The 23,729-nt window shown below is 27.8% G+C and overlaps 1 protein-coding gene across 1 annotated transcript in view; it reads left to right on the top strand.

Annotated features, from left to right (window-relative positions):
* LOC129981306 (cell adhesion molecule Dscam2-like) overlaps window positions 1–10,300 on the top strand; it is a 493,597-nt gene extending 483,297 nt beyond the window's left edge. The window contains exons 25-27 of the mRNA XM_056092083.1: window positions 287–399; window positions 7,365–7,477; window positions 10,158–10,300. Of these exons, the coding sequence (XP_055948058.1) occupies window positions 287–399; window positions 7,365–7,435 (184 nt within the window). The 3' untranslated portion in view covers window positions 7,436–7,477; window positions 10,158–10,300. The remainder of the gene's footprint in view (window positions 1–286; window positions 400–7,364; window positions 7,478–10,157) is intronic.
* The last annotated feature ends 13,429 nt before the right edge of the window (window positions 10,301–23,729 follow it).

The following is a 23,729-nucleotide window of genomic DNA, read 5'->3' as shown; positions in this document are numbered from 1 at the left end:
TAAAGGATCAAATAATAAAATACTTTCTCTTTGAGATACATCTGAGACAATCTTTTCTAAAATGCTATTTTGATAATCTATTATGCTTTCTAAACAACAGGTGGGTGAAAATGAGGGCAATCAAACACATCCGATGTGGGAAAACATTTATCCAGTTTCTATTTCATAATTTTCATGTCACATGTTAGATGGTTATTAAGAACTCTCTTTCTTATCAAATTTACGTTAATATATTCAATAAGTGCCATTTTACCAATAACCCGCACCTTGAATATTCTCTTTACAGAGATTCCAGTTCTGAGTCAGATAACGAAGACCTTTTGTATACACTCCATTCGCCCGACGACAGAATTATTCGTGACGAAGCCAGAGAATCTGAAACAGAATGTGATAGGTTGTGTGAGTATCTCTCTTGCATTTATATTACACTCATTTGGATCTTTCTGATGAGAACAGCCCGGTAAATTATTCTGGGCTGATAGTTGTTTCTACGGATAGCGCGGTGGGACTGCTTTGAATATTGTCCAAATAGGACGCAATTAGTGTTGAGTTTAAAGGCCGCAACTGCACTCCAGGACTGCTTTATTGCTAGAACAAGTGCATAATGAGGACCGAATGAAAATAAATGAGCAAAATGGCGATACGTCGTTCCCGAAAGGAGGTCGTTGTAACTTTAAGGAGTTGGAAGTTTCTGACGGACAATGAATAATTTCACCGAAGTAATATTGTTAAGATGTTGCTCAAGTTATTAATTGATAATAAAATATCAGCGCTGTGGATTAAATATGGATGAAACACTTATACGCTAAACATGCAGAATTCAGAAAGAAACAGTTCAAAAAGCAATAACATGTGTTCAAAAGCAAGCAATTCTTTCAAAGTTAAAGCCAAAATTTAAAAATATGCGAATGGTAAAGGCTGTTCGAAAATTAAAAAGATTTGAATTTGCCACCATTCTTGCAATAAAGTGTTAGCAACCCTATTTAAAAAAAACATTTGACAGCTCATAATTTAGGTTTAGTAAAAATGGAGCATAGCACAATAGAACAAAGTGTTATCACAAGATTGGAATTAAATACAAAATACATTTTTGACCTTCGACTTCAAATAACCCAATAAAAAGAAATCCAATGGTCTTAAAACATAAAATCTAGGGGGCCAATTCTCAAACTTTCGAACTATGGCCACTAGACTTTCATTATATTTGAATTGCTGTTCAACAATGAAAACAGGTTGTAAATCGTGTAAAGCTCTACTTTTACAAATATTTAGCTATCAGCAGTCAAATGATTTTTTAATATGGTTGTCAACAATTTACTGCACAAATTGTGAAAATCCAAACCTTCCATTAATTTTGGGGCATTCTTTAGTACTTTGGCTTAAATCAAAAATGCAATAAGCTCGAAGGATGTTTATTCAAGCTAATGTAATCTTACTTTCTCATTTAATTATATCATTTATGGCAAATAAAGATTTCGTTTTATTCCGATAAAAATGAAAAAACAAATATTTTTGAAAAGCTGGCTTCCAAATTGTAAAGAATTTCTGAATAAGAATTATGATTGATGGGAGCTAAATTGCTATTAATAAAATATCACTCTACCAAATACAAGGCATCTTATGTTTAAACAAAAAAAACACCTTATACAATAATAGCTAAGGAATATCTGTTATTTTAAATTTCAAATTATTATACAAAAGTAAGGTAAAATCCTTAAAAAATTAACATACTTATAGCATAATGTCTAAAATGTTAAATAAAAATAGTTATAATTTTAATTTCGATTTTATATCATGGAAAAATAAAACAGATTAAATAATTACGATTAGATTTAATCCTTACACTAATTAAGTAATGATTAATGTTACATACTTGCTCAATTATGAAATATGAAAAGTTTGATATAATGGTAGATTAACTTTCAGATAAAATTCTTAGAATTAATAAGAATTTGTAGCTGCCTATTTCAACTTCGTAATTGTCAAAATCGTGGTGCGAGGATTACAAAATATTATTTTCCAAGAAACCTATATGAAACAGAAACTCTTAAGCAAATAAATGCGCACATTAAAGTAGCCTAATGATATATAAGCACAGCGTAAGGAAATTAAAAATTCCAGACATATTAAAAAAGTATTAAATAGTTATCCAGTAAGCATGATATATTGTAAAAAGTAGTTACTTGAATTTACAATCGATTAGGGCTTGTTTCTCCCTCCAACTTATTAAGAATTAGTATTTTATTTGTATATAGAGTTAAGAAATATAATTAAAATGGATTAGTCTATTATAACAATTTCATTCTTATTTATAATTTATAAAGAAAATAATAAAGTGCGCTTAGAAATCCAATTTTGAGTATAGAAGAGATATATACAATTACACTGATGTTAAGAAAACAAGTAATAAAAATGAATATTATATTTGGATTAAGAAAAATAAGTAATTACATAATTTGTGTAAATAATGAATGCAGTTTTGTGAAAGCCATTGCACAGCAAGAATTTTATATAACGATATCTTTCTAACAAAAAGACGCTCGATAAAGAAAATGAATTGATATTAGGGGATTATGTATATATGTTTCAGATGCCAAGCAAAGCATCGAAATGGAAAAATTATTAAAACTGAATCGCCGCCATCAGCTAAACGATTACAGGCATTAGAATATAATAAGGTATCATGACTAGACAAATAATATTTAAAAAATCAAAAACTGCCTACCTACTTCCCCTTGCTTGGTTGTTGCAAGATGCGATATGCCCTTTACTTGCACTATGTATCTTTTATATAAAGATACTAGGACTTCCATTGACGGTATTGTATAAAACAAGTAGCCAAAACTTTTTAGAGGTAACTTCAATTGGCCAGAAAACTATGTAATATTCCACTGAATTCTGATTTCGATTATACTTATTCTCGAGGATACTAATTTTGAGGAATGCCCGGAATTCGATATTAGACCATCAACATTCACACATTACACAAATGCACTGGTTCGAGGATTTGATCAGGTTTGCAGTTAGGAGCCACAATGATATCTACAGTAATCTTCTTGGCACTGTTTGATATATGGATGACATCCTTCTATAGAATGCTGATATTTTCTTTACCGCCACTGACTTTGACCCTGGTTATATTGACGATAATAGCCGATTTCTCAAAGCTCGCATTATGACTATTTAGAATATGGATAATCATCACTATCAAATTGTTGATTCCCAATGGAAATATATTGAAAATACTTGGACTTCTTGGCACAGTATTGTATAAGAATGGCATCTTTCACAGTATACTCATACTTTTCATACTATTGCGGACTCTAATCTTGTTTATACTAATAATAATCACGATTTCCCAAAACTCGCATTGTCAATTTATGGAATCTGATAAATCATAATGATTAGATAAATTGATTCCCATTTAGAATGCATTGAAAATACTTGGTCTTCTTGGACAGTATGATATAGTGATATCCTTACATAGTATAATGATATTTTTCTTACAGTCATAGGCTCTGACTTGTAGATGATAAGAACCAATTTCTCAAAGTTTATCTTATCAATACTTGGAATCTAAAAAAGACATTACAATCAGGCAAACATCTTCCTGTTGAAAGATGTTTGCATTTTTATTTGTCCCAATGTCAAGTTTCTAAAATGAGAGCCTGGATTCAGTTGGAATCTGACATATTTTGGCTGTGTAAGATCAGGAATTCTACACTCTAATTAAGGGGCTTATTTATGGCATGACTAGACACTATTGGATTTGAGCCATCAGTGGGTGGAATTATTTATTGTATTTCTTCATAAATGAGCTTTTATTTTGGCAGCGATTCTTCATTTATGTTACCATATCTAATTTACTATTTTTTTCTTTCTATATATTTTGTCAAGTGTTTTTAAGTTGCTCCTAACACGGTAATGATTTTCTTTATTTTTCAAATACATAATTTCAAATAATACTCTAATTATTGCCTAAAATTTGGACACCAATAATATTGCGGTATTGAACATATATAAGTTTCAGTTCCTTTAAATTTAAAGAAACGCCGAAGGGAGCCTCATAAAAGATTTCATAAGACTGCATTACTAAAATTATTTTATAAAATGCAAAGAACCAATAATAACACGCGTAACGCACGAATTTAGAGCTTTTAGGTTTCCTTAGCAAAATAAAATACTAATATTATTTCACGTCTTTCAAAATCAGGGAAATATTGAACACACCTGATTAATTTTTTTCTTTAAAAATCAAAACACATAATAAATTACTCCTTTTAAATTTAGAAGACAGTTACTCGCATTTACAGAGACTAGGGTTAACGATTATTTTATGATCTCAGCCGAGTTATCGGAATAGACATTTACTGAATGAAAAGAACTTATCGATTTGCTGAAAGGACTGTGTCATCGAAAGTAGTGAGAATAAATTGCCTATCTAGAACTATTTACAGAAACAAATTACTTAAATATCGATTTAAATAGAGCGAGGAGCTCATTAGTGTCGGGTGTAATAGGTTCCATACTTTTTTTCATATTAAAACAATAAACTATTCTTTTCGACAAAATTGCCGAGGTGTTTCAAAAGATAATTATACATTTTCGCTTTCTATGGGCTGTGGATAGGAAGTTAAGGTGTGTACAAAATTCTGCGTAATTTTTTATACTAGAAATATTATATATATTTTTATTTTATACAGAAAAGTGCTATACAATGCGATAATGAATAAAAGATTTCTTTAATCATTAGAACATTTTTTTGGCAGGTTAAGTTACTGATTTTATTTATGTCTATGATATTAATAATGATCATGGTATATAAGAGCTGCCAACTCTTATTCTTGTTCAATAGATACTTTATAAATTATTAAAGATGGCAGCATATTTTCAACAAGAAAAAAAAGCTTTAATTGCGGGAGATACAATTAATCGCATTTATTTTGAAATGTAGTCAATAAGTATTGATGAAGCTGCTACGACGTCTAATTGGGACACCGTTCTTATCGTATATAATTAGGTAAATGTTTTGGGTATGTTAAAATTTTAAAAAAAAATTACTCATTAGTAGCAACACTTTACCAATAAATTATAGTTTAAATGGAAAATTGTTTACTTTTGCTAATGGATATTTTTCGATGGTCTATCATCGTAAAAAATAGCTATAATCAAAGTTTCATAACTCAATGAGTTCCAATTGTAGAAAAGTTGAAATTTTTTATTTCAGTTATTAATTTTAAATTTTAAAAATTGAAATTTTGCTAAATATGATTAATAAAACCCTCATATAACTTAAAAATATACATGTATTAAGTATTTAATGCATCTACATGAATAATATTGATATAATGACGCTTATTTCATACACACACACACACACACACACACACACACACACACACACACACACACACACACACACACACACACACACACACACACACACAAACACACACACACACACGCACACACACAAACACACACACACACAAACACAAACACACACACATACACACACATATCTATACTTAGATATAAAGCTCAATGTATGTGTGTGTATGTGTGTGTGAGTGTGCTGGCGCTCTACAGAAAAGACCATTTGACCTACAGCTACCAAATTTGGTACGTGTAAATCTTGAAGGTCGGAAATGTGCGCCTGGGGTCCCTTTTTTTGAAATTTTAATTATTAATTAAAAACTAACTTTCCCTCCAAAAAATCCCTTCATTTTCCCCACCACCAAATGAGTAAGTCTTCATTTTTTTCCCAACAGCAATGAGGCTAGGGCTAACATTTTCCGGCCGATTATTTCAAACGATTCTGTTTATTTTCGTAATGTTTTATGCATTTAAAATTAAACATTGTTAATTAATTGATCTTTCAGATTCATTCTGAAGTACTTTTGAATTAGAATAAAACAGTTTAAAGGAAATTAAAAATTTTTAATCTACATAGCGTTACCCCAACAGGCGTAAAAAAATTCATTCATTTGCGTTACCGTAACTGGCGTTGAAAATTCACGCATGCGCATTGTATTCTGATTGTTTACATTTCAACGGAAGCGGACTCGATTCAAATTATTTTTAGGTTAGTTGTATGCTTTTGTAATTAAATTGTATTTATGTTAGTTTAAGTTCATCGTTTTTTAAATAATTTTTTAACCTGTTTCACCGATTATTTTTAACGATTCTGTTTATTTTCTTAGTGTTTGATGCATTTAAAATTAAACATTGTTAATTAATATACCTGCTCAAGATGAATCTGAAAAAATTTTGTTGACAAATTCTTGAGATATTACAAAAATTAAGAAAGATATTCTTTAGTTCCCATAAGGTTTAAATGCTCAGTGACTCTGTTTTCAGTTATCATATTACAAAAAAAAAATGCTTTGTTTCAGTAAAAAATTTTATTATATTAATTGTAGATTAATCATTTCCACTTTAATTTAAAGCATAAATTCTACTGAAACTAACAGAAAATTGGAGAGATACAGATTACGTTATGACTGAAGGGCTTCATAATATTCTGAGTGAATTGAAATTTGAAGTTTTAAAATATTTTAATGAAGAAGCTATCAAAGTAGGAATTACATAAAATAGTTAACTATTAAAATTTTGACGATCATTAAGATTGGCGAACCGGCTGGTCGCCAATGACGGCTAGTATGAAATAATCGTCAATATGTCAATATTATTTATATATTCAGATTATATATATATATATATTCAGTATTCAGAGCCTAAATATTCAAGATAGCCTACTTTGAATCTTCAGATATTCAGATTCTTTAAGCGTTTCTTCATGACAGAATGTATGATATGAATTTTACAAAATCTTTAAAAAAAATACAAAGATATTCTTTAGAAAATTAAACTTAAATATTTTCTTTGCAAACACTTAATTTTTATTAAAATTGCTGCTTAAGGAACAAATAATTTGTAGACAATGAAAATATGTTTGAAAAATACATCCTATAGAAGCCAAGATACAAAGCAAAATTCTAAAAGTCCATGACATTTAAAAATATCTCTTTCAGAAATTAGAAAATAACTTCTCAATGAGAAAACAAATATTTTTCCGGAGAAGTTGAAAAATTACTCAACCAAAACTGATGTGAGCAAAGGGGGAGCAATTTTAAATTCACTGCGAGAAGAAAGTTTTCCTAATGCGAAGAGTTTTAATTTAATTCGGAAGATTTCAATTTTTTAGTAGTTTTTCGAATTCCCGAATGAAATCATGGTAAGGTTGACTGCTTCATTAACTTCTGCTCCAGGCTCTTAATTTGTCCCGTAATTTTACTCTCCAGAGCTAAGCTAATTGGAGATTAAATATTTCATTTTATTCTTAATGCGTGACCTATTTTCAGGGAAAACATTCGAGGCTAACCAATACGAAGGAAACAAGAGATGGGCTGGAGATCACACCGTTCTGGCATGAAAATGAAAAGAAAAAAATTATTCGAAGTTTGTCGAACAGCAGGTTTGTAATTTGATTAAATACCTTCTGGATAGTAAAATCTGAAACAAGAAGTTAAGAGGCAATACTTATTAACCTCACTAGCTATATTTTCGAACTGATTTTTTTTAAAGATTGTCTTAAAAACCTGCATTTTTTAACATTCAAACACATAGACATATTACGACTATAATATCATCGCTTACAATGCAAAAGGTTCTAGGTCAAACATTAAATGAGAATTAAGTCTTGTAGCTGGCACTCTTTCATTTCGCCAATGGAGACTAAGTCGTCAATGACGTTTTGTTTCATTGTACTATTAACTTGGCATCCATTGGCGACATGTAAGACTATGGAATGGTGGTTTTAAATCAAATTTAATTTTTATAAAAGATTTCAGGCTTTATATTCGTTAATATTACAGATTTCTAATCTGAAATGTTATTCAATTATAAATCTATAGCTCTGATGAGTATAAACAGTAAGATTCTAAAATAATTTTAATTTCTTAAAATATGGTAACGGAAACATGATAAATAGTTTTAAGTGAAATAAAAAAAATGAAGACGGTATTTTATCAAATAACAAACAACACTATTAATCTCAGTTTATAAAAATTCCACAAGAGAAAGAAAATGCAAAATTTTTTTCACCTAATATTTTATAATTCTAATTTTTTCTTTAAAGTATAAAGAGGCATCTTCATGCCGAGAAGAGATAAGAAGAGAACGACAAAATTATTCTTTATCGATTGTCAAAAATTTAGATTTTTTTCCGATTGTAAAATTTATGAAAAAGGCTTGGGTGATATTATATGTTAAATTACAGTTTGTTTTTATAATCGTTAAACTCTTCAGGTTTTAAAAATGATTAACCTAAAAAATATGCAAATCAGTAAAAAGTAAATTGCAGCAACAAACTAGCAATTATTTCATAAAGAACTTTATGTTATTATTACGATATATTAACTACAAATTAATATAAAGAAGCATTAAATTTTATCTTTGTGTAGCTTAAAATTAATTTTACGAGGAATCTATTTTCAAAATTAACTTTATCAAATTGCACACACCGTTCTAGTTGTAATTTTTAATTTTTTGAGAACTGGTCACTCTTAGAAAAGTAAAAGAGAAAATTTTTAAGGAATCCAAATTTAATCGAAAGTTTTTTCATGCTTCTGTCATAGTACAAGAAAATTCATAATGGGGAATCACCAATTTTTCACAGCATTATCTGATATTTTTCAATTTCATGGGTTTAATTATAGATTTTTCAGATTATGCCAACATGATCAAGTTGCCTTAAATATAAGATTCGAAGATTTCACCAAGATAACCAAACTACATTATACATAATATACCTAGATTTTACCAAAGTCGCCAAGATAATAAAATTACTTGAAAACTTTTAGATTTCTCCAAAATAATGGTATGTTTGACAATATTTTAGATGTCGCTAAATTATCTTTAAAAGAGGATGCCAAGATTTCAACAATATGATTGCATTCCTGTGTTTTATTGACAATTTATATATTACACCACGGTCCTTAAGCGTAATTATATATCAAATACCAAAATGGTTGCAGACAGTTTGCAGTTTTCCGGCTATTTATTACGGGGACCGTAAAAAAAACAAGTACTCATTTTCTTACGCATATTAAATATGCTTAATTTAATTTGATATCGAATTGTTTGTACTGAACTGAATCTATCTTTACTTTCCATTCTGAGACCTAAGATTTCTTTAACACTTCTTTTGAAATCTGTATAATCAAAGGACAATAATACTGGTCCTCATGTAAATGATTCGAAAAATTGCTCGAAGTGTTAATGAATGATTAAAAACTAACACTAACGTTTCGAGAGTTATTTAACTATTTTGTTTCAGAAAGTAACAACTCATAAATGATTTTTTGATCTTTTTGTACAGTTTGTATGATAGTTTATTTAATAGCTTAATATATGCATTCTTTAAATAATTTTGCTAGATCTAAAAGTAAAATTCTACTTATTTTTCAGTAGAAAAATATTTAAAAAATATAAAAACAATAAAAAAACATATTACTGTAAGTTTGGGGATGTTATGTATTTACATTTTTTATTTTTTTATTTAAAGGGAAGGAGAAAAAAAAAGAACAATTATTCAACTGTGACATTCTTTAAGAAACTCCATGCATTGTGACTTAAAACAATATAATAATCTTCAAATACCAGATATAAAAGTTTTAAAGAATTAATTTAATATTTTTCACAGTTTCTTGAAAAGGAAAAAAAATATCATGCCTCAAAATCTGTAATATTTGTACTAAAAGTTAATTAAAAGCTATTTTAGAAAATAATTAATAGTTTTTAAGAATTCATATATCTCTTTGAGAAGTTAAAGGTGAAATTAAACATGCTTTCATAAAGACTGATTTTGCATCATTAAATATGCGTCAGATAAAACTTCGGAAATATGAAGAAACTTAAACTCCTCCCTTAAAAACTATTACATTTTGAAAATCATTAATTTGTTGAAACTTTAAAATTCTAGCAATGACTGAATGAAAGTCCTTACCTACTTTCAAGACAAATAATTTCAAAGATTTCCTTAAAGAATTGAAATAACTTTCGTGTGTTTTTCTTTGCAGCATGTGTTTAAAATCATTTATTTTCTATAGAAAAAAAATCACTTTGAATATAATGAGGAGATTATTTTTTTCCAGGTTAATTAGAACCAGCTGCATTCGGAGCTTATACAAAAGAAAATGGAATTTGAAGTAATTTTGGTTTCAAATTATGTAAACCTCGGTGCTTTTGTTTATGGATGCTGTTAAAACCGTGGCTAACATATTCGTATTGTTTGTGATCTGTGTACAAAGATTTTAAATAAATTATGCTGTTTGAAATTGTTCATTTAATTGTTTCCTTTTTAATGAGTTTACTTCTGTTTTATTAAACAGTTTTTCTTTTCCAGTAAGAAATATGGTTTCATAAAGAGAATAATAAATAAATAAACAATAAAAAAAGAAACATTAAAAATATAATAATAATAGAAATATATATAAAATAATTTAATTTTTTCCTTAAAAATATCATAATCAAATTTCTAAATGAAATCGGTTTTATGTTTTCTGCTTCTGAACACTGTCAAAATAGCATGGAGTATGATCTTATGATATTCAGTAAATAAATAAACAAGAATAAATGAGACAATAATTTATTAAAATATAATATACTTGTTTATTCTTTAAAGAAGAACATTAATTGAATAGCTATATAAAAATGTTGACAATTCTAAATGCTGTTCAAATTACACGCTGTCTGATTTAATATCTTTCATATATATTTAAAATAATACCACTATGTCGTCATTTTATTTTGTTTGTAAAAATTATTTTTTCTTAAGCATCAAACATTTAGATGATTACAATATAAATATTGCTTTTAATATATAAAAATCTATGATTAAACTGTTAACAGGATATAAAAGACTTATTTTTACTTTAATATAGAAGGCAACCTTATAGATTCATGAATTACAAATTCTGGAAACCCTTATTATTTGTTAATATGAAGAATTGGTATTAAATGTAAACTTTAATTAATAAAAAGAAATACCTTGAAATTCTTCTTAAATTATTTTCATAAAATAAGCTAAGAGATTATACTACTTCAATCATTTTATAATAAGAAAAATATAATTTTTAAAAACATTTAATCGCCCAGTTTTTCATGTGGAAGTAATATATATTGGAACAGAAAATAGCGATCCATTTTAAATGAATAGAAATAGTAGAATGTCTATCAATAGGTAAAATGTCTATGCGAAACTTTACTTTGAAGCTTTCCGCTGAGGATCAGAAAACTCAGGAACAGCGTTTTTAATGGCAATCTTCAGTTTTTTTAGCAACTTTCTGTAATGTGACTGCAACATAAAAACTTGCTATCGTTTCTTTTAATATTTTTCTACTCATATAGTACCTTTTTCCTGCCATTTCAACTGAAAAAATGTTAACGAAAATCATTCAACTATTAAAACTGATGTCAGCTCATTGAAAACGTTCGATTACATTGCTGGCTTGCATTACTATGAATTTGCACTAAACTAATATATTCAAATTAATAATGCTTGTCCTAAAAAGTTCCATTTTTAAAAATTTTGTGGCCGTAAGAATTCAATATTCAGAGTCCAAAAAATTAATTTGGGTTAAATTAACGAGAAAGTGTAATGATTTGAAAATAAAAAGAAATGTTTTCATAGTATGGAAATTGCTGAAAAGAGAATTTTTTTTGTACTTTATTCACTGAGAATCTAATAAAAATAATTCATTGAAAATTTTGAATTATTCAAAAGAACCTCAAAGAAATTTCTTGTACAATTGAAAAAAAAAATACTATTTTGGTTTGGAATATATAAAGTATAAGGCACATTTCATGACAATTTTGCAAACTATAATTTGTCAATAAAATCATAATAGAATGGAATAAACCCTACTTTTTCCAGCCTGTTTTATTATTTTATAGGAAAGCCCATACCATTTCCAACCATACCAAACCCATACCATTTATTATCATTATATCATAAAATGTTACATATTAAAATAATATAGCATACTATAATTTCTGAAAATTAACTACAAGTACAATTTTATTTATGTTGAGAACATAAGACATTGAAAAAAAAATATCATTTTATAAATGCTGAATGTATCTCAATCGAGGAACACAATTTTAAGAATAGAATAAGCCCTACTTTTATGGCCCATCTGAAAGCAACACTTCAGCAGGAAGGAAATGAATATTTTTCAAAAGTTTTTTCCTTTAATAATTTTATCCAACACAATGAAAATCTTCAAATATCTGGAAATATTCAAATGTATATCATGCTAAGAAATTATCTGTAATCACACCAGATATTATAATAGCGATACTAATAATGAATAAAAACAGTTTCTATTTTTATTGAGCTATCGAGCAATTATTTATATTAAGATTTCAAAGAGAACATAATATAAATTTTATATTTCTTTTTAGAAAGAGATAATAAAGTCCAATTTTATGCGCTTACAGTTTCTTAAACTCATTGATTTAATTCCTTTTATTATTAATATCTCATTTAGAGCAATAACTGAAGCATATAAATTGGAAATTAGAGATTAATAATGATGCTTTACAATCTGATCTCGGATATGAACTCTTTTAATAGCAATTATCAAATGCCAAAGATGAACGTTCCTTTCATAGAAATTCGAAAACAAATATATTGAAAGGTTTCCAAACATGCTCTTCGAAAATGCTTTAACTTTCTGTTTTCTATCGAACATGCTCTCCATTTTCCATTAAAATTAGAGTGAATTTGATATCGTTTTTAATATGTATTATGAGAGAAAAACAAACTCTTATTCAACTAAAAAAAAAGTATAGTTATGGAATATGTGTTACTTCGTAAAGTATATTTAATCTCAGACGTAATTAAATTAAAAAATAGTAACTGATTTTGCTTTTAATAAGATAATTTATTGCAACCGTCCCTACGATTCAAATAAACACGTAGTTATATCTTTATAAAAATAATAATCATTACGTGTTATGTATAATAATCACTATACAAATTATTTATATAAAGTAAAGGAATATTTAAATAAAAAAATAACAATTCATGATTTTTTTTAATTTCAAAATATAGCTGGAGTGATAAACTAAAAAGCTCTATCTTTTAACTACACTGTGTAAGAAATTAAGAGAATTTGCATATTTTTTCGAATTGCATGAAAAGAACTGAACTGAAGGAAAAAACCCTGCTTCTAGATAAAAATGCAAATGTTGTACGGCTAATACGTAAGCATACATGTGTGTCTAGGTGGAGCCAGCAGAAAAACAGGCTTTATAAGCGCGTGGAGGGTAAGACGAATTTCGTTCGCTAGCACACATCGGCGAATTTCTTGGTGTTATCTTGAAGAAATCGGGGCAGTAAAAATGAGTAACCACCAATGTTTAGATGATGGAATGAGGTGGCGAATTGTGGACAGGTTAGAGGCAGGCCAATCGCAAGTCCAGATACGCAGAGAGTTTCATTTAACGCCCAGTGTCGCGTGTAGCCTATGGAAACAGTTCCAGAATACTGGATCCATCGAGAGAAAGCTCGGGCAAGGTCATCAAAGAGGCACGACGGCCGGAGAAGATAGCCATTTGTACATTTTAGCGAGGCGTAACAGAGGGGCTACATCTTCTCAGCTGTCTCGGGACCTGTATGCAGCCACAGGAACCCGTGTATCAAGGGCGACTTATTCCAAGAGACTGAATGAGAGAGGATTGTTTGCCAGAAGACCGGCTGTTTGCGTCCCGCTCACTTCTACCAACAGGAGAGTCCGATTAGCCTGGTGCAGGCAGCATAGTGATTGGAGTACGGAGCAATGGGCAACCGTTCTGTTCACCGACGAGTCCCGTTTTAGCACAAACACCGATTCTCGCCATACTTTCATATGAAGAGAGCCAAGGACCCGTTATCTACCCTCCAATGTTCGTGAAATCGACAGTTATGGCGGTGGCGAAGTAATGGTCTGGGCAGGCATCATGTTAGATGACCGCACACCTCTCCACATCTTTGACAGAGATTCTGTAACTAGTGTGAAGTATAGGGATAAGGTATTGGAGCCCTATGTTAGCCTTTTCCTGGGTGCAGTGAGTCCCGAGTTCATCTTAATGGACGATAACGCGAGGCAACATAGAGCTATTCTGGTCGACGAATTTCTCGAGAGTGATGATATTCGCCAGATGGATTGGCCAGCCAGGTCTCCAGACCGCAACCCTATAGAGCATATCTGGGATGCTCTGGGGAGGGAAATTGCAACTCGTAACCCCCCCTAAGAGAACCATCCAGGAACTGAAAACAGCGTTGGTGAATGAGTGGGACCAATTGCCACATGCACTGACAAACTGCCTTATTTCCAGTATGACATCACGTTGCAAGGCGTGTATAGCTGTAAGAGGAGACCTATCCCCTATTAACTCATTTCTTTTGTGTATTCTGCAACAGCTGTTTCAGACTTTGAAACTTCCATGAGTCTTACGCACAAACATGTGTGTCTTTTATAACTGTTGAATATTTGCATTATATCAACCTATGTTCACACCAAATTTTATTAAAATCTGTCCAGTAGTTCTGGAGATCGTAAATCAATTATGGAAATTCTCTTAATTTCTTACACCAGTGTATTTGAATGGATCTTTTTTTTAAGTTTTGGATAGAGAATTGGCATAAGTCACTCTATTTAATAACATACATTTTCGAAATATACATAATTTCTTGCATAAAGGGCAAAACTGACTTTTTTTTTCATTATTCATTTTTCAACATTTATTCTTTTATTTCAACATTTTATACTTTCATTGACTTAATCATTCATTTTAAATAAAAACTTAAGTCTTCATCATAGAATAAATGATTAATTTTGATGGAATGTTTAGTGAATTTTATTTCCAAAACTCTCAATATTTATTTGTTTATACCAAATCATTGCTATAATTTTAATGATTTTTTTCGTTCTTCTCAGATAATAAAATATAAATATGCCTTGAAGTAATATTTAAACAATTAGAATTTTTGTGCTGTATTATTTATTAAGCCAAAAGTTGTAATTCACTTGTATTCAATGTAATTCACTGCCAATTAAAGAATATTAAAATATATTTTCAAACTACTTCTCCATTATTTATTCAACGAACGTAATTAATCCTTAAAATAAAGAGAAGAAATAAGAAGGGAATTCTTATAAATTATCAATAGGAAATATAAATAAGATTGCTGAAAGCTATTGATATAAATTATTTTAAGGATCATTTTAATGAAATTATTATTATTCAGTTTATTTAAAACATTGCTTAATAGTGTATTTCAAATTCATTAATGTACCAAAATAATACATATAAATATTAATATTTTGAGATTCTAGGATATTGATGGTATTATTGGTCTTCTGAAGTTTTAAAGTTAACATAACACTTTATTTTTTCATGTTTTTATTTGAATTATATTTCTTCTTAATAATATTAGAATTTGCACTCTAGAACATACTTTTTAAATTTAATTAATTTCAGTTCTACTTTAAATTCTTTTTGATATAATCTATAAGATAATTATAATTAAAATCTCTTTTTTAGCAATTTAGCCATTTAATGAAAACAACATTCAAATTATAAAGAGGACAATAGATTACTATCCGTACGAAATGCATGTGTTTGAAAAATGTAAAAAATGATTACTAGAAGTAACATGCTAAATGATTCTTTGAGTAATCTTTTTCTGTTCTTAATATTTCAACAATTGATTATGATACAATTACTGATTATGATACAATTATTATTGATTATGATACAATTATTGATTATGATACAATTACTGATTATGATACAATTATTATTGATTATGATACAATTATTGATTATGATACAATTACTGATTATGATACAATTATTATTGATTATGATACAATTATTGATTATGATACAATTATTATTGATTATGATACAATTATTGATTATGATACAATTATTATTGATTATGATACAATTATTGATTATGATACAATTATTATTGATTATGATACAATTATGATACAACAATTATATTTGATTTTTCCAAACATTCAGTTACTTTTAGTTTGTCCTTGATAAAAAATATTCAGTTGCATAATTTGAAATAAAAGTCTCATTACTTTTAAAAATTACTTACGACAAGCTTAAAAAAATAGAAAAATAGTTTTAATTGCATTTGACAGATACATTATTTTTCGATTCAGAATCTTTTCCTTTATTTTAAATTCGTACTTCTTTTAAAGACTCTTTTCTCCATAATTCTGCTAAAGTGAAAGAAAAAAAGAAGAGAGGAATAAAGAAGGTCTAAGACATTGAAAAATGTTTTTTTTTTTTTTTTTTAAATTTGAAACACCGCTTTTACCCTTTAGTTGTAAAATGAGTTTTATTGCAATTTCAAACAATGCTTATTAATTTCATTTATTAATATATATTACACAATGATTATTAATTCAGTCCAAAAATCTTAGAGGATTTTTGTATCTGCAATTTCAAAATTATATTTGATAAATAATTGAAATGGAGGCCATTAAAATATTCTTGTAATGAAGCTACTGTTTTGATTTTACAGTATTTATATGCAGAATTATTATGCCCATATAAAGTACAATAAATTAATCTATTCACTGTGTCGTTTATCATAAATCGATATTTTAGCATATTCAAAATTATTTAATAATAAAATGCAATCTGCCTGAAACAAATACATTTCAAAATTTGCCTTTTAGTTATAAACGATATCAAAATATGTGATTTTTTTTATTTGTATGCAAAATTCTCATCATTTTTTTCATCTTTACTTTTAATCAATTTTATTCCTTTCCATGCAAATTTTAGAAGCATCTTCAATTATTTCATAACCAATTTAACTTTCGACATTCAAAAATAAAACATTCAACTCACTGTTTTCTGTTCAATCAGTTACTTTCAACTCACTGTTTTCTGTTCAATCAGTTACTTTCAACTCACTATTTTCTGTTCAATCAGTTACTTTCAACTCTTTACTGTCTTTACTATCAGTAACTTTCAGTCTTTACTATCTTTACTATCAGTAACTTTCTTTACTATCTCTTTATCTTAATCCTTTTGCTCACTTCTCTATCTTTTAAGATATTCTCTCGTATCCATATGCCAAAGAAATTACATCTCGCCTTTTTTTTTTTAACGAAGTACCGAGTTGCGACTGTACTTTAAGCAATTTTCATGATAATGCTGATGGATACGTGCAAATAATAAAAAAACAAATTAAGGAACATATTTCAAACATACCTCTCGAAACATACCTTATGAATCTTCTAAAGAGATAAAATTTGATCCTTTTTACTCCATTCAAAATCGGTAGCGATGGATTGCTTCCTATAATGGGATATTGATTTGAGAATCTTTTATCAAACTGAAACAAAAATATATTTCAAGAGGCACAGAAAAAAGTGATCCTGAAAAAGTTACCGTAATGGACATTTAACTACCTCACCTGTCATTGTTTGAAGAAATGAAGATAAAATATCTAGTATGATTTAAACTATTTCTATCCTGTTTACAATTCTATCTCGATTTCGCTCTCTTTTCTCTTTCTGATTATCTGACCATAAGTTTGAGGTAAGCTGATAAATTACTGAATTGAAAGGCGATGATCTATTGATATAAAATTTATGAGCAGCCACATAATTCCCGTTTCTTGGGACTTGGCAGACTTAATGTTATCACTCATGAACAAAAAGTTGTAATGTGTGAATAACAGAATTACATTGAAATTGTTATTATGTTACAATGTTATTATTCATTACATTGAAATTGTTAAGTTTCCTAAAACTCAATTTTTTAAAAATATATATTTGAAATATTTATACATTAAAAGAGTGTTAGAACTGAATCCAATTAAGTTCAAGAATTTTCTAATCATCCTTCCCTCGTTTAAGCATGGTTAAAAACTGTGAGGCTTATACAAAGTGAACTTCTTGCTACTTCAAAGAAAGAGGACTTTTATATATATGACAGCATTTCAAGCAAAAGACAGTATTTCTTAAACATGAAACGAATTTTGCTCTCTTTTTTCTGAATGATCATCTGACCACAAGTTTGATGTAAATTGATAAATTGCTGAATTTCAAGGCGATGTTTTAATAATGTAAAATTTATGAGCCACGTCAATCGCATATCGTGAAATTAAGTACGTTTTATACTTTTACTGATGAGCGGAAGTTGTATTGTGTGATCAATAGAATTTTATTCATTAAACATTTATTCAAACTAAATATTTGAAAAATATGTTTATAAAAATTGTAAATTAAAAATACGTTAGTACTAAATTGAATTAAATTTTTTAAAAAAAATTCTAACCATCATTGCATCATTTAAGCAGGTTCATAATTGTGAAGCTTACACCCAACACATCCGGCATTCTGGCTAGGAGTAGCGCGTCTTCCCAGCGCTCGGGCATGGTTGTTCCCTGCCCTCTGTTCTATCTGTGAGGTGTGTGAATGATCTCCCCTGTAAAAAGGGGTTGAGCAAGCGAGTGGATGAGTGTCATCTTCGTATGCGCTAAAAGTCAAACTTCTGTCATCATGTGCTCAGAGGTCTTTACCCTTAGAATCTACTGCTCTCCTCTTCCACTGTAAAGCGGACACGACATCATCATACCAAGTACACTTCTTGCTATTTCAAAAAAAAAATTAGGACTTTAATATATATATATATATATAAACTTTCATATATGACAGCATTTCATAATATGGAGCTTGAAAGGTTTAATTTTATCATTATATTGCCTTTAATATTCTATATTTATAAAGATATTAATTTATCTCATTATGAACTAATTTGAATATTATTAGTGAAGAATAATATTCAAATTAGTATTAGCAAAATTCCTTACCATAACAGCATGCACTTTGTAAAATTTTAATGTTTCTAAAAGTTTTAATAAATATCAGTTTTAATAAAAACTTTTGATAAATAATTGAACCTATCAAGAACATGTATAGAAAATTCTAATAATTCAGTTATGCATTCACAGGCTTTTAAACTTTTAAATTATGAATTTTTGTTAGTTAATTTTAAGCAATTAAGATGAATTGACATTTTTAATGCGAAAATAATAGGGTGGAGAAAATGCGATTAGTTTTAAATTTAAAAATGGACTGTCTTTAATGCCATTAATCTTCTGATTTTCCCGAAAATAAATTTAAATGCAGCACTAAATAGATTATTTTGAATTTATATAAATACACTAATGACCTTCTCTATTATTAGTATAACCATTTATAATTGATGACTTCTAAAGATAATACATGCATTAAATTTTAAAGTCTGGTGTTGATGTGAATTTTGAAATACGATGTTTCCTCTATTGCACAAATTTCGAAGAAAGACAATCAATCAAATTTGTTTTATTCAATCTTAGTTTTGTAACAATCTAGAATTTCGAAAGATTTACTTTTTAAAATTTTTCCTATAATGTAAGAATAAATAATTTTAAAATTTCATTCATCACTAAAGATGTTCCTTTTGTGATACTTTAACTGTCATTTCAATGTTTAAATAAGGAAAAGATATAGTTAAAATTCTTATCATTAAATTTTGTAATACGAGTACAGTTTACTTTGAAAATTTTTCACTTAATGGAAAATGCGTTTAAAAAACCCAAACATTGTCAAATATTGCCAAATACATACATTTAAAAGAGAAAAGAAAATGTCTATCGGAAATATGAGTCAAGTTCTATTTATTATATATCCTGATTTGTGTAAGTGAAGGTCGAGTGATTTTTGTATTATATTTTATAAGCAAATAACGGAAAAATTCCGTTTGAAATTGGTTATTTTTCATATTTCCGAGAAAAAAGGAAATATTTCAGTTTTTTTTGTGTATGTTTTCCTTGAAAATAGGAATGTGTGCATAGTGAAACACAAATATATTTCACAAATCTTAAAGATTTCATACATTTATAAACGTTTACCGTTTGTATAGCATTTTTGCTGGAAAAGTTATTTCATCAATCTTAATTTGAACATGCTACATTTGATTATACATAAAGAGAAATAATGCTCCGCATGCAGCATTCTTTTAGAAATAGTTGCTTTAACAAGTTAATATTCTATACTTACTAGTAATAATGTGAATAAATATAATAAATATTGATGAATATTTTTTCGAAGTACCAAAATATCATATTTCATTTCTTTCATTGGGTTGATTATGCTATTTGCTGCTCTAAATTTTATTTATATTTTCTCAAATATACAATTTTTATTAGATAACATTTTCTATTTTTTTTTTCATTTATAATTAACTCAAATAGTTAAAAGTTCGTTTCAGATGTATCTTAACAAAGCATTGTATATTTTAGAAAATAATTCTTAATTGTCTTTTTTTCGCAACATTTTAAGATAGCCCCGTCATTGCTTTCACGCATGTAGCATGTATATAGTAGCTCATGGATAATGTATCATAATAAAAGAAGAAATTAGTTTTTTTTTTCACCATATTTCCTTTCTTCAGCAGTATAATAGTTTACCTTATTGAAAGCAACATGAAAATAGATTTGACTGGACTATTTTTAATCCTTTCAATCATCTAAAATGGGTCATAAGTGTTATTTCTCTTGTATTTTCAATCTTTCTAATCACGTTACAAGGGGAGAGATAAAATTTACTGCTACTTTGAAGAGAATGCTGACGATTAATTGCACGCCATTCTGTTCGCCAGATGATTAGAATGTCAAAACATTAACTATTTATGTTGGGTATTACGCTTTATTGAAGGACATTTGTACGCCAAGTGCTCTTAATCAACAAGGTAATCTGGTCTTGTAAAAGGGTATCATAAAGTTAAGCACATTATTAGAGAGAAAAGATCGACAAACAGAGAAAAAGTCAAGTTGTTCTATTCATTGAAACAGATAAATAATGAAATCAATAGTTTTGTAGAGAAATAAAAATTGAAATATTGAGCGATTTTTGGCAATAATTATTTCTGAGTAATTAAGCACTTGAATGGTAAAATGCGTTAATTTTAACAATTTTTAAATCATTTCATAAAGTTTTCAAGGTTTGTTGTTTATAATCCAAAACAAGTAATTAATCATAAAATGCATAGCGATGGAAATTCCAGAAGTGAAAATGTCTTTAATTTAATGGTTTGTTGAAAAATCTACGTTTAAATTAAAATTTACGTTTCATTCCAGAAATATATTATGTGTTAAAATTTCCTCATTAGTGTTATAACTGAAGCGGAAAGTTGAAATGAAAAATTGTTTAATAAAAAAAGAATTTCTATCATTTCAAGCAGTTCTAATTAACGAATGAAAAAATTGCAAAAACTTAAATTTTCAAGTAGCTACAGGAAATGTTATCGTAAACATGTTGTTGTTGATTATTTTAATCCCATTTAAAATGCTTTTGCAATTGAAAATTTCAATTACAAACTTTAAAATCTACGCAAGGACTCTACTAAAGTCCTTATTTTTTCCCCCACGTTTAATTTATGAAACGTTGTATGGATAATAAAGCTAATATATTCTGAGTGATGAGGTCAAACAAAACAAGTAATCTATAAAAAATTAAAATTAAAGAGCATTATCATTTTAGTGTTAAATTACATTTTCCATAGATTTAATTAAATAGTAACAATATCAAATTTGATAGTAATAGTATCAAAGTTATTATATCGTATTATCAAAGTTGTCCTTAACATGTCTTCGGAAGTCTTGCATAGTTGGCGGAAATATATTTTTCAGTCTCTGATTGTGACAGATCTGCTGTACTCTCCTTTAAGCAAAAAGTATTCCTAATCACTCCTTGAATGCGAAGAATAGTAACCGGATTCTAATAAGGGGAAGGCATGAGTGATAAATTCGATTCAGAATAGACTTGGCATAATAGAAGCATGCATTTAACTTTTATAGCTTTCTTTCATTAAAATGTAAAAAAATTAATAGTACCTTAATTCCGCAAAATATAAATTTAGTATTTTCAGTTCTTAAATTTTGCCAGTGACGCAGTTTAGCGAAATACGGTTTCTGTGCCAATAAACACCACAAAGCATTTTTTTTTCTTGTAAACGTTTGGTATATTTTGTGTGAAAATAAGATGTCGGTGTTGTTCATCGGTGCTGCATCATAAACTGTAATGTATTTGACTATTGCTCTGAGAGTCTAGACTCGAGTCTAGATGCGATTTGCTTTTTTATAGTTATCTTGAAATAATCTGGTAATTTTTTGTGTTGCACATTTTATGTGCAAAAAGTAAACTTATACTTATTTATGCGTACTCATATTATAAAAATAATATTTTTTTTTATCAAATTGTTACCTAATGTTAAATGCCTCTGATAAAGAGGATAAATAATATTTGTTTAACAATTTCATCATGATATAGGTGACAAATAATAATTTAATTTTTTTGTCATTATACTATCAATGTAGATTTTAAATTGTCATTACATATTATTATTTGAATCTCTACAAAACCGTTTTGTTTGAGAAAGAACAGAGAACAAATAATAATTCCTTAAATTCTAAAGAGATGATCCGGAATAGAATGATTATAAGTAAAAAATAGAGAAGAATAGATGTGAACTTATTGAACTCGTTCACATTTGTGACATGCAGTTTTATAAACATATAAAAAAATTATAAAATGTGTTCAAAATTCTCTTTACTTGAGCTAGTTGCCAGAAAAATAAATCGTTAAGAAGAATTATTAAAATTCACTCAATAGTTCATCAATAGAAAACACCAATTTTTCCTAAGATGATGGCATATGATTGGCACAATAATCAAATTTTTGATGAATAAAGTGATTTAAAAGGTAACTAACATTGTTTTCTCATAGATAGTCTAAAAAAATTTATAATTTTGAAAAAATATTAATTTATTAATTGCGCATAATATCAAATTTTTTTCAGTTATTTAATTAGAAGTCTAGATTTTTTACATTAATGAAAAATGTCAAGTGCAGAATACATTTTGAATTAATAAATAAATACTATGTATTATGTAAGTAATTATATTTATCATTTTCTATCATTAAGATTATATTTTTATTTATGTTCAATTTAAAAAGTAACCTTTAATTATCATTAAGGTTAGTCTTTTTTATACAAAAAATAATAATTATATGAATTAGTATTTTTTGTATAAAAAAGGAGTAGCATGCATATATAAAAATATTTGTAAACTTCTATTTTAATTAAAAATAAATTAGCATTGACATGACACCTCCCAAATTGTAATTCAGTATGCTTTCAACTTATCTTGCTGCATCTGTTTAGATCAGCATTGACAACTTATTAGCAAAACTTTGCTGAACAATTGATTTTTTATATACTTTATATTTCTAAACATTTAATTTTTTAAAATTAATTAGCAATTTAATAAAACACTTAATGCCTTATACTAACTACAGAATCATAAACAAATGCTCATAGAAAATAAAAAGTAAAAGATAGCAATTATATGCAAAATAGTTCTTTACATAAATAAAAATCTTTACAAATAAATAAAATAATTTTAATATGTTATGGGTTCAGCGGGAAAAAATTGATTATGAATATAAATATATTTTTCGCACTTTTATTTTCCCATTTTGAAGAGAAAGAAAATAATTCATGTATACTGGAAGAAATTGAACTAGCAATTTTAAGAATGTGATTTCATCAAAAGTTCATTTAATAACTTGAATTTACTAAAAAAAAATTTAAAA

Source organism: Argiope bruennichi, chromosome 8 (assembly GCF_947563725.1).
Source record: "Argiope bruennichi chromosome 8, qqArgBrue1.1, whole genome shotgun sequence".
Lineage (NCBI taxonomy): Eukaryota > Metazoa > Arthropoda > Arachnida > Araneae > Araneidae > Argiope > Argiope bruennichi.
Note: the sequence above shows the minus strand (reverse complement) of the source record. Positions and strands in the feature narration are given on the sequence as shown.